Source organism: Pelodiscus sinensis, chromosome 3, assembly GCF_049634645.1.
Source record: "Pelodiscus sinensis isolate JC-2024 chromosome 3, ASM4963464v1, whole genome shotgun sequence".
NCBI classification, from domain to species: Eukaryota; Metazoa; Chordata; order Testudines; family Trionychidae; genus Pelodiscus; species Pelodiscus sinensis.
In genome coordinates this window covers 68,668,098-68,680,750 of record NC_134713.1, presented here as the reverse complement: position 1 = coordinate 68,680,750, position 12,653 = coordinate 68,668,098, and the positions used below count along the sequence as shown (strand labels likewise).

General features: G+C 42.1%; 1 protein-coding gene across 3 annotated transcripts in view; it reads right to left on the bottom strand.

The window, feature by feature from the left end:
- KLHL32 (kelch like family member 32) overlaps positions 1 to 12,653 on the bottom strand; it is a 168,162-nt gene that overhangs the window by 124,139 nt on the left and 31,370 nt on the right. For all 3 annotated transcript variants that reach the window (XR_012902608.1, XM_025182302.2, XM_006118422.4), the window contains exons 2-3: positions 10,048 to 10,129; positions 6,144 to 6,324 (exon numbers count right to left, since the gene is read on the bottom strand). Coding sequence is in view for 2 of the 3 variants with exons in the window: in XM_025182302.2 (XP_025038087.1) it covers positions 6,144 to 6,324; positions 10,048 to 10,070 (204 nt within the window). In the remaining variant the exon portion in view is untranslated. The remainder of the gene's footprint in view (positions 1 to 6,143; positions 6,325 to 10,047; positions 10,130 to 12,653) is intronic.

The window sequence follows — 12,653 nt, the reverse complement described above, 5'->3', positions numbered from 1 at the left end:
GAGAATACAGCAACAAAGGGCTGAAGAAGGCGTCAGGTGCCAGTGCAACCAAAAGGTGTCAAGTGGAGAAAACCAAGTACTGGAGGTCCACCCGATGAGATCACTGACGAGCACCTGGCAGCCACCCTGGAGACATCAGCATGATGCAGCAATTTCCATAGACTGGCATGGGAAGAAATTCCTATAAGAACTGGACTAAAAAACTATGGAATCAGAGTCCAAGGTTCTGCTGCCAGCCTACCAGGAGCTTCAGACGCGCATGTGATCAGGACTTCACTCCCCACTACCATCACTTGTCTACAGAGTACCTGGCCAGTATTCTGTCACAAGCAACTTCCAGGCTGGTAATTATAACAATACACAGAACTTGAATGAATGGATGAATGAATGAATGTTTATATGTATAAGGATTAAGCAGTTAAACAACGTTGTTTGCTTCTATCTTTTCTTTATTTTTTTTATTATCTTTACAATAAATGTGGCTTTTTGCCTTATCCCCCTCATAAGATCCTGCTTGCTTTTATTTGGTACAACAACTTAAGTCAGACTCGAGTTCAAGTCGTGGGACTCGAGTCAACAAATCTGGTCTACAGCTGTCCAAAAATAATAAAAAAACAACAGATTCTAAGAACCTCTTCAGAGAGGTAGCTGTTTCAACAAAAACAAGGAGTCTGGTGGCACTTTAAAGACCAACAAAGTGGCACCAGACTCCTTAAGAACCTTCTATAAAGCACGGTGTTAGCAATGCCGATATTTAGGTAGTCTACAAGTTACTCCTATAATTAGGGTTGGATTATTGACGGGATCTATGAGATCAGTCATTATAACAGTAATGTCAGAAATTAGTCCATAGACAAAAATCACTGGAAAATTTATCAGTGACGAAGTAACATCAAGATAAAAAAGTAGAGTCACTTATGTGGGGAAAAAAGCAATTCTCAGCTAATGACTGCACTATTTCAATTCACAGGACCTAATTTTACTGGCAGATATTGTTATGCTACAGCTATTTTTAAGAAATGTTCACTTTATCTTGCTCTCTTCTGCAGGATTACATATTTCAGAAATGAAGCCATCTAAAGTTCATGCAGATATTAATAGCAAGTATGCACCCCACTTTCTAGATACTGTACTACTCCTTTTATAAAAAAAATCAAAAACAAGCAAAAGAAAAGCTTCAAGAACCTATGTAAATGGCATTTCAAAAGGATTCATATTGGCAGAATCCTACACCCGAGAGGAACGTGGCTGATTTTCATAAGATCAGAAGACTTGATCAGGGAGGATCAGGTTGTATGATCAGGATGGAAGACTGATAACATACCTCAAAGTAAAGAAAAACAGAATTTTTAAAAAAGCCATAATTCTTAGATCTTAAAGCTCTTAAAAACTGAAGTGTGCAAAGGGGAAGCAAAGGACTGCAGGAACTGCTTTCATATCATTTTTGTAATGTTGCCAATTTCTATGAGCTTTTATTTTAAGCATCATATTATTTATCATTCTTCTTAGAGCCCTAGCACCTGGAGTCCTGTGATTATGTAAGAATCTCACTTTAAAGTTAGCTTTCGTAAGTGTCTTTTTGCAAAAGATTGCAAAACAAACAAACCCCACCTTTAAACATGATACACTGAAGCCAAAATTTACATAAAATCATTATTTTAAGCCAATCTCATTATTTTTAATTTCACAGCACAGTAAGGAGGGTTAGGTTTTCCTGTGCTGCATTTATTCTCTTCCTCACTTATCACCCCTATGCAATTTCAAATCTTCTGACCCCACAAATAGCAGCCATTGTTGGTTGATTTTCAGCAAAGACATGGTGCATTTTTAAGTGGATATTTAAAGTGGGGACAATGTGTCCTACTAAATTATAACAAATTTTGAGGCCAATCAGATTACTCAAAAATTGCATTAAGTCATCCCCTTAGTATTTTTAAATAGACATGATTTATGATGTAATAATTTGAACTTAAAATTGTTATTTTTTCCCCATCAGGTAGAAAGACAAAAATTCACAATGATAATTCACCAAATCAAGTAACTCAACTGGAAACAATGGTAATAATAGAGAGAGAGAGACAGACAGACATCCAATCTCAAGTTCAGTCAATCAGTAAGCAAGACCAGAGACGTTCTGTAATACTATTACAGTACACAAGGCAGGCAGGCAGGCAGCACCCCACTCTTCATGAGATTTTGCCAGGCACTAGAGAGGGGTAATGAGAGAAAAGAGTGCGCTAGGTGGAAGGGGAAGTGTAATGGGGCATGTGCCCCACAGTGGCCCTTTAGAGGTTAAAACCCAGCCTGGGACAGTGCTGGAGTGGTGGCGCTGTTGAGCCAGCAGCTGTGACATGAATTAGCCAATTAGAGCCCATCTGAGGGCAGTATAAATAAAGTTGCTCTAACCGTGGAGCAGGAGGGACCTAGCTGCCAGGAAAGCTAGAGGTTTCCTGACATAGAGCAGGGCTGGGGAAGCTCTGGCCATGAAGATCCAAGGTTGCAGGGCCTGAAGCAAGGCCTGAGGCTACTAAAGCTGCAGGGGGGAGGCAGCTAGGGTAGGCAAAGGCAGAAGGTCCACACCCCCTTGCCAATGATGAGTGGTCATTTAAGACTGCGGTTTGTCCCTGAGATAAGGGGCTAAATGATGACTGGCAGTGGGTCACTGAGGAAAGGTGGCATAGGAAAATAGAGGTTCCCAGTGGGGGACGACTCTAGAGTGTGGGAGCAGTGCAGCATGGCAGAACCCAGAGAAGAAGACACCATGGTCTTGGAGGGATGTGGGTCCTAACAAAGGTGAGGGAAAAACAGGTAGCAGTGGAAGGAGAAAGAGCTCTATACACTTTCACGGGACCAAGACAGGCTGTGGCAATGATCTGGTTATAAAAGGCAACATCTATTCCCTCTGAAAAGCCAGAGGAGGCAACCAGATTGGAGCAGGTGAAGACTGAGTTAGCAGCAGCAGAACAAACAAACTGCAGGGGGGAAATTTCCCTCCCCAATCCCAGCCACTCTCTGAAATCAGACACGGGTGCTCCAACAATCTAGCCCCACAGGGCTGCCAAGTGAACACCCCCAGTTGAAAAGATACTGTGCAATCCCAATCAGCACTGGAACCATTAAAACTCCAATAGGCACTGCAGCAGGGATGGCAGGCTCCCTGCCTAGCTCCACGTGGCTCCTGGGAGGCAGCCAGCATTTCCAGCTCCTACACAAAGAGGTGGCTGGGGAGCTCTATTCACTGCCCTTTCTTACAGATACTGCCCCAAGCACCAGCTCCACAGCTCCCATTGGCCAGGGCAGTGCCTGCCAGCGGGGGCTGTTCAGGAATCATCTGAACATTCCTCCACCTAGAAGCCAGAAGGACATATCACTGCTGCCCGGGAGTGGCCTGAGGTCAGAACCACCTGGAATCCACATCCTGAACCCGTTTCTCAACCCCAGCCCAGAGCCCCCTTGCGCGCCCAAATCCCTGACCTCTGGCTCCACCCAGAGCCTGCATCCCCAACTGGAGCCCTCACCTCCTCCCACATCCCAACCCCTTGCCCCAGCCAGTAAAAGTAAGTGAGAGAGAGAAAGAGGGAAGGGGATGGAGAGAGTGGAGGTGGGGCAAGGTGTTCAGTTTTCTGCCATTTCGATGTTGGCAACCTTAAAGAGGAGGAGAAGCAGGTGCTTTGACTGCAGAGGACCAAGAAAGAAGACTTAAGAATAGTACATATATCTGGCCAAAGTGTTCACCTCTTAAGTTTTGGGGGTCCCTCCCACAGTAATAAGGGAGAGAAATTGGGGAAACATATTAAAAAACTGGAAGTTAAATTGACTGAAGTTATAACTGTGGAAGTAACTGGTTTCAGTTGACAGTGTTCCTTATATGTATATAGCAAGCTAAACAGCAACATTAACAAAAAGTGTTACCATGTTCCAGGGGAGGATGAAGATCCTGTTTAGACAATTAAGGATACAGAATAGCTAGCAATATGTGGGTGTTTAAAACATATAATTACATTAATGGAATGAAAAGGTCACTGTAAAGGCGTTTAATATTACAACTACTGTAGCTAAAATTTTAAATAACCATGTTTTGTTACTGAAAACAGACTTTTAAAGCAATTAACTCCTTTAGTCTCAGAATAGTGTCAAGATGACTCACTACTTAACGAGATTTTAAAATAAACCTATAGATAGTTTAGAATCTCTCTCAAACACACACATACACACAAGGTGGTGGGACTGATAGCAATTTCTATAAATAAGCTTGCAAACACTTCCCATTAAAACACCTGTTTTTCAATTGCTTTGAATTTCACCCAACTTTCATCATTTGAGCTGAAATTTTGTATGCTTCATGTCTATGTCAAGCTGAAATGTTCTGTGAATATTTCAGTCAAAAATCATTCAGCTGTTTCTGAGAACAAGGGAGGGGAAGATATGTTATTGTGACGTTAAATTCTGGGGACTATTCTGTAAAAAGCATTCACACAACAATGCTTTGGAGCATGGGCTTTAAATTTGGCACAGGGGCGGCTTTGTCATCCTTGTGAAAATCCACCCAATACAGTATGGTCAAGTTATAAGCCTTTTGGATGGGGAAGAGTGAGGAAACCACAATTCACACATGCTCTGTAGTGGCTTATGCAAGCTCATAGCTAAATTCCCAGAAAATTCCCACCACATTGGGCATGTTGCAGTCTAGGGCTGAGCAGGATTTTTTTCTGCAACTGCAGGCTGCAGAACATGCTGGGAGTGGCCACTTGAACTATAAGCAAGGAGCATGTCTTAAATGAGCTTTAAATGAGCACCCAGCTATGCAAAGGGAGCATGAAAGAGGAAGCTGCATGGTTTGAATGGACAAAAGCTGGACTTACAGCAGGTGTACGAAGAAGACTGGGGACATGGACTCTGATTGTTGGGGGAAAAATTAGGATGAGAAGATTCGGAATCCATGTGACAGGGAAAGGGAGATCTGACAAGCAACTGAAGGAGAACAGTTTGGCTGGGCAAAGAGACTGGGGTAAAAGCACTAGAAAAGGAGGGGGTGTAGACATTGCACATAGAGCATAAGGGTGAGGAGCTGGGAAGAGAGAACTGGGAACAGCAACAAGACTGACTGGAATAGAGAGTTTGAAGTGATGAAACTAGCACTTGCTGGACAAGGATACTGGGACTAGCTAGGTGAGAAGAATGGGGATAGGACAAGGAGCCAGAGGTAGGCAAGAGACAAGGACAGACTGAAGGGGACAGGGCAGAAGAGATCCAGACATGTCAGAAAAGGCCCAAATAGAGTAAAAATAAGTCAAACAGAATATTAGGAATTATTAAGGGATAGAAAATAAGACACAAAAGTTTATAACGCCATTATATAAAAATATGAATGGCATGGAAAGAGTGAAGAGAGAAGGGGTTATCTACAATTGCCCACAATAGAAAAAACAGGCGTCACCTGATGAAATAAATTGGCAGCACTTCAATACAAATATTAGGAATTCCTTTTTCTTTCAACTCACAACTAACTTATGAAACTCTCTCACATGAGACATTATGATGGCGAAAAGTATAAATGGCCTCCTCAAAAAAATTAGATACATTCATGGAAGCTAGGTCCACCAGTGGCTATTAGCCAATATGGTCAGGGATGCAGCTCCCTGTTGGTATTTTTGACTACCAGAATCCAGGAATAAAAGACTTGTTGTCTACAATGTCTCCTGCAGCTGATATGGGCCACTGTCAGAGACAGGATACTGACCCAATATGGAAGCTCTTATGTTTTAATATGATGCCACATAATGGAATTCCCATTTTTTCAGTTTGCTTTTTTCCAAATCTAGGGAATTACACAGACATAAACCCCTCCACCTGTTAAAAGAATATTCTTTAAAAGCCCAAATTACATATTAAAGACAAAAAGAAAATTATACTCTTAATTAGAAAAAAAATGAAAATAATACAAAAATTACAGATATTTTAATAGTATGCAATGCAATAAAAGTACATTGTGTACATTTCTGAAAACATCCATCTCAGCCTTTTTAGAGTCTCTAAACTAAATTGTAACTTGCTCAGCATAGAGCCTGCAACTGTTTTTTAATCTAAGTTATATCATATCTCTTAGTGATTTAATAGAGAGGAAAATGCAAAGTTAAACTTACTCGGAAATAATCACTGCATGCTGCAAGTACTGCTTTATGAGCATGGAATTTCTGTTCTTCTGCAATGAGGGTGACATCACAGAGTATACCATCACTTCTTTGTTGGTTCAGGGCTGCCAAGACAGCATCATTATGTGAACTAGATTGGCAAAGCCTCTGACCTGTCAGCATTTCTTGAATACTGCAAATGAAGGAAACAAAGAGATTCTGTCAACAAACGTATAAGACCCATCTCTGAGGCTTCGTAATTAATGCTGATCTACATTTCCGGTCTTTTTTTTTTAATTGCATCTAGAGAGAGGAAGAAAAACTTGTATGTGGTGTGTTTACCATAGGAAAATTTTCACATAATCTAGCCTCCTTTAGGACAGAAAAATATCTTAATTTACAACACCTTAAAGATCCTAATTCTTTTTTTGTTTGCAACGCTGTTCTCATTTATTTTAGTGTTAATTAAGAGGAGTACGAAGGTTTGGGACCTTATCTTTTCACAGAGAAATAAAACCCAAAAGTGGTCTAAATTAATATATTAGTAGAAAGAAATATCACAAATATTGAACATTTATGTACTTGACTGTACAAATGGTCTAGCTTATGTATTATCACTAGAAACAGTTTCAACTCCTAGTACTTTGTTCATAATTCTACTGATTCTGAGCAAGCCAGAAGAGATTCCATCTCATTCTTTCTTACATACACTGGTTTAGCTGAACTAATGGAGGTAAAAAGCAGTTCCCATTAGTTAAAAATGTCACTAAAAAAAAAGGAGCTGTGACTCTAACCCCACACAAGCAACATACCTGTGGTACCAGAATAGTTTTTTTAACCAGTACTTTTCAGATCATAAATGCAATTTAAAGTTTCAAAGCAACAGAACATGTTGTTCCATTATTCCCTAATGATATTGAAATCCTTGATTTCAACCAGCCATTAGTCATTTAATATCCATTTTTGCTACTTTAAAATATGAGCATATCTTACAGAAAATAAGTAGGAGCTAGATGGCTGAAGAATTAATAACAGAGAGATTTTCACCTTTAAGTTACTTCTTTAACCCTAACTCAGAATAGATGTCAGATATTTGGAAGTTTGTGTTAAGGGCTCAGATGACACAAGGTACAGGCAATCCCCGACTTACGTGGATCCGACTTATGTCGGATCCGCAGTTACGAACAGGGCTGCCCCAGAGTACACGGACTGCGGGACCTCGCGGTCCTGCCGCCCGTGTACTCTGGGGCTTTCTCTGCGTCTCCCTGGTCTGCAGACCAGGAAGACGCAGAGCAAAGCCCCGGAGGGGCTGCCCGAGCTTCCCCCCCCCCCCCCCCCGCGCGACTTTGCAAAGCCGCGGGGAAGCCAGCAGCGGAGCAGTCCAGGTGCGCCTGGGCTGCCTCGCTGCCCGAGCCCCCCCGTGGCTTTGCAAAGCCGCGGGGGGGCTCGGGCAGCGAGGCAGCCCAGGCACGCCTGGACTGCTCCGCTGCCGGGTTCCCAGAGGCTTTGCAAAGCCAGGGGGGGGGGGGGGGGGGGCTCGGGCAGCGAGGCACACCAAGCCCCCCGCAGCTGTCCCGCTGCCGGCGTCCTCAGAGGCTTGGCTCCCCGTCTCCCTGGTCTGCTGGTCTCCAGCAGACCAGGGAGACAGGGAGCAAAGCCGCGGAGGACCCAGGCGGCAGGACCGCGGTGCATCTCAGTCCGCCGCCCGTGTCTTCCTGGTCTGCTGGGGTGGGGGGGGCGCAGCTAGTACGCCCCCCCCCCCAGCAGAGTAGGCTTTTCTCCAGACGCCTGTGGCAGAGCAGCTGGGGTGCTGCCGGTTGGTCCCGCAGCGCCGCTCTGGGCGCTACTGGTCCAACCCAGCAGCACCCCAGCTGCTCTGGTTGATTCAGCCGCTGCTGGTCAGTTTCAGCAGCGGCTGAATCAAGACGCCTGGGGCAGAGCAGATGGGGTGGTGCTGGGTTGGTCCAGTAGTGCCGAGGAGCGGGCTACTGGAGCAACCCAGCAGCACCCCAGCTGCTCTGCCCCAGGCGTCCCCAAGTCAGCCGCTGCTGAAACTGACCAGCGCTGACTACAGGAAGCCCGAGGCAGAGTTGCTCTGCCCCGGGCTTCCTGGAATCAGCTGCTGATCAGTTTCAGCAGCAGCTGACTTGGGGCTACTTAAGTTGGGGTTCTTAAGTTGATTCTGTATGTAAGTCAGAACTGGTGGTCAGTTTCAGCAGCGGCTGAATCTGGACGCCAGTTCCGACTTACATACAGATTCAACTTAAGAACAAACCTACAGTCCCTATCTTGTACGTAACCCGGGGACTGCCTGTACATAAGAACCAATACAGGTGCTTTTGCAAAAAGATACATTTAATCTCTTCCAAGAACCTTCCTGATGTCTGGACAAAGCCATCGAGCTGCTAGCCCCTGAACTTCTGAGCTTCCCCACCTAGCTCTGCCTTATCCAACTCTCCTCCAATCTATGAAACTGAAAGGACAACCTGATCATAGGTATATCTCTATAAAAAAACCAAACAAGAATAGAGAAAGAAAAAAGATATCCACATACAATTGGCTAGATCTTCTACTGGACTAAATCATGTGAAATATATATGAATCTATATTTAGTTGAGGGTTAATCCTTTATTTAGTTTGCACACCAAAGTAGTGTGAAATAATGTCTGACTATGTATTCTACTTCTGCAATCCTATTTATATACACAATAAAGCATAGTAGTAAGGAAAGACAATCCTATAAAAGTGATTTATTGATGTTTTACACAAATTTTTTTTCTGTAAATTCAATACTTATTTTCTGTAAATTCAATAGTTGTCTCAAGATTTATTATTTTAACCAGTCAGTGCTGTAAGCTGAACTTGAAAACTGAAAAAAATTCATCTGTATTTTTTCAGCTTCATTTATCAGCATGAACAATAAAGAACCCAAAGCCAAAACTGGAATTCTGTTACTGATGCTTGAGGAAGAATAGAAGCCAATTTGGTCATGTGTATTCTCTATTCCCACTATCAACAGGAACATAACACCGATTTCGTCCATAAACTCAGCACAGTTGGAAACAGAGGGAACAAATATCTGTAGTGCACCAATGTTCACTTTTAGTAATTTTTCTGATTTCCACCACCCTTAGATAGTTGCACGGTACGTACATCTTCATGTTCATTATGGACAGTTACAAATGAAAGTCATCAACACAAGAGCATTAATTTGCAGGCATGTACGAAATGGTCATATGCCTAGCAAATCCAAGCAGTTCATTATCCCCCTCGGTACGTAAACAAATCTTTCAGTGTGGAATCAGGACGTATCATGGGATAGTACTGCCAACTTGGTCCAGTGAGCTCTAGGCAGTGGGTAATAAAACAGAACAACCTCAGAACCAGTCTCGAGAATTTTGAAAAAACAGAAAAAAGTGCATGAATAAAAATGCCTTGCAAATTTGTTATATAGAAAGCCACTGGGAAAGTGCTCCAATCCTAGCAAATAATCACCAGCCACCATTACGGCTGTAGCAATGAAAAGCCCAGTTGACTCCAGAGTTAGGTGGGCGTTTGAGGCTTTTTTGGGGGTATGTTTTTTTTGTCTATACTTTGGACATGCATTGACATCATTGAATGTCCACTGCAAAAGCCTGCAGGAAAATTCCTAAGATAGACAAGGGCATAAATTATGAGAAATAACAGGGAATTGGAGAAGATTGTGGGGTTCAAGTAAATTACTACAGTCTCATGCATGCTTCATGATGTTAATGATAATGGAAGCAGTAACACTGAAAGCAATGTCTTCCAGGCTATAATTTGGAGATGCAGGTGCTAATTGAATGCTTTTGTTAATGCATCATATGTTGACCAGTGCTTCAGTAAATGCCATGCTAAATGATAATGACATCCTGCACTGCTTTGATATACTCACCTGAGGCACCTCTCAGATGGCATCCTTCTCCTGAATCTCAATGCTTAAAATCTTCTGGAGGAGGAGAAGGCAAACATTATAGCTAAAAGAGACCAACAAAGAGAAGGTATATTAAAATTTGAAGCAAAGGTAACTTCGGATTTAAAGATCAAAACTTTGAGGAGGACAAACTGAAATTTCACATTTTTTTGTCCATCCTTATCACAAAACTTTGTTGGCTAAATTGATCCTGGACTTGCCACATCAGTTAGGAAAGATTTTTTTTTTAAGTTAGTTGACCTCTGGCACCTAATTGCTTGAGTGCCAGCACCTCTTTCATTACAAATTAAACACCGTCCCTAATGCACGTTGAAAATTACAACTCCTATTCACCTGGATTAGGATGCCGCCATAAAACATTAACTAAGGGACAGATTCTTCCTGGATCTGACATACATATGTATTTGGGATAGGGGAGACACAAGAAGTCTTTTCCTTCTCTTCCTTCCACCTTACATGGGCTCTCTAAAGAGCCAACAGAATTGCTGTACCTACTCCCTAGATAGGCACAGTGGCATAAAGAGGGTACGGACATCTCTCCCCACTCCCATACCTGGCCTCTGCACTGGGCCTGGGCTGGACTGGTGAAGCAAAGCAGACTATATGCACCCATGATGCAATGCAGCACCACACCATGCCTTAAGAAGATTAATGCCTAAAATCAATTCTATATTCCAAACTACCGGCCATTCTGGATCTTTTTAAAACAAATGTAACTTAATTGAGTCTAAAAGCTGAACCATACACTTAAATGTGAAATTAGTCTCACATTCCTTTCTGCACCCAACCTCTGTCCCAAATCCAGCACCCCACACCTCTATAGAAAAGTGCTGCCCTTGACCACTTACCAAAATCTTGGAGTGTCCCCCCGCTATCAAAAATGACTGCCCACCCCTGCATTAAAAATTATTATATGTAAAATATATATTTCCAGAGTAACATCTGAGAGCTGAGTTGCCCTGTTCTTATTTTAAAAAGCTATTCATTTAAACAAATTTAATTATGGAGTAAGAAAGAACAGAAAACATTTGCATTATCACCAGGAGACAGTCAGTGCTTATGAAGAATGCATTCAAGGGTACTGAAATCAATAGGATTTGATTTGTGCATCTGTACAGATGTTTGCCTAATTTGTTTATATTTATTTCCATCTCTTCCACAGGACAAGAGAGGAAGTATTTCTGTTAATGCAAAGAAATAATATTAGCATTGATACCAACAGGATCTTATTTTTGTTGATTTTTCCTTCTTCTAATCTTACTTTCAGCCTTCTTCACAACTTGAATACTGCAAATATCTCATTGGTTGCTCTGCTTCAACTACATAAAAATTCCCCAATTAAGAGTGCAACGGGACCATTTATACCTATAAAGTTACTTACACTTGTTTTAACTGTTATCAGCATCAGCACTCAAGTGCCTGAGTCTCTACATACCATATTTTGTTCAAAATATTATTCAGATCTGTTTTGTCTCAGGCTAGCAATACATTTGTGTATGTGAAACCCAATCAATGATGGCTGATGGCTTGCAGAGCTTTTCTAAGCTCAAAGCTCATCAGGCTACAGTTATTTCAAACAGCAGTAACTTTAATGTATTTACTTCACGTAAATATGAATCCACGGTTATTCTCAATCTTACCACTCTAACTTTGACTATGCCAAGCCATAATTCAGGATTGATAATTCAGAAATATAGTGATTGAAAAACATAATTCTAAATCAGCAGGGGAGTGGAGATTATTCTAACAGACAAGTTACTGACTCACTTCCCCCTGGTGCTTATGGAGTTGCAGTGATCTAATAGTGGGAACATGTGACAAAACCACCCCAAATAGGACATGACATTATTTTGATTAAATTTGTCTACTTTTAATGCAGCCTTATATTGCTGATTAACATACTGCGCACACACACACACACACACACACACACACAAATGTTATTTTAATTGCAGCACTCACTGTTAGGAAGACCCAGACATATGAATGGCTATGCTACATTAATTCTGCCCCCTTGTTAATCCACCCTGATCACTGAATGAGACAGGAGAAAAAAATATTGTGATCATGTAATTAAAGACTGTATTATGATGTGTATGCACTGGCACCTAGAAGTCTCCTGTTTTAAACTTTCAAGAACTTGACTTTGCAACCTAAGTAATATTATGTTACTGTATTTGTATGTACAGCCGCTTTCCGAGTTACAAACGAGTTACGGACCAACACTTGGTCTGTAATTCGAACTGTTTATAACTCAGATCCCACAGAGTTACATGGCAACTGTGCTGTTTGTAAGCGCGGATCACCATTCGTAACTCGGATCCGCATTTACGACCGCTTTGGTCATAAGTGCGGATGGTCATAAGTGGAGGTGGCCGTAAGTCAGGGAGCGGATGTAATTTCTAGGGCAGGAGTGGGAAATAATTTTTGGTGGGGGGTCACTTGAAGATTTTGGTAAGTGGTCAAGAGCTGCACTTTTCTGTGGTACAGAAGGGCACACAGGGTAAGGGACTGGAGTGCAGAAGATGGTGTGGGGTCTAAGAGGGTGTTTGGGTGAAGGAGGGGGT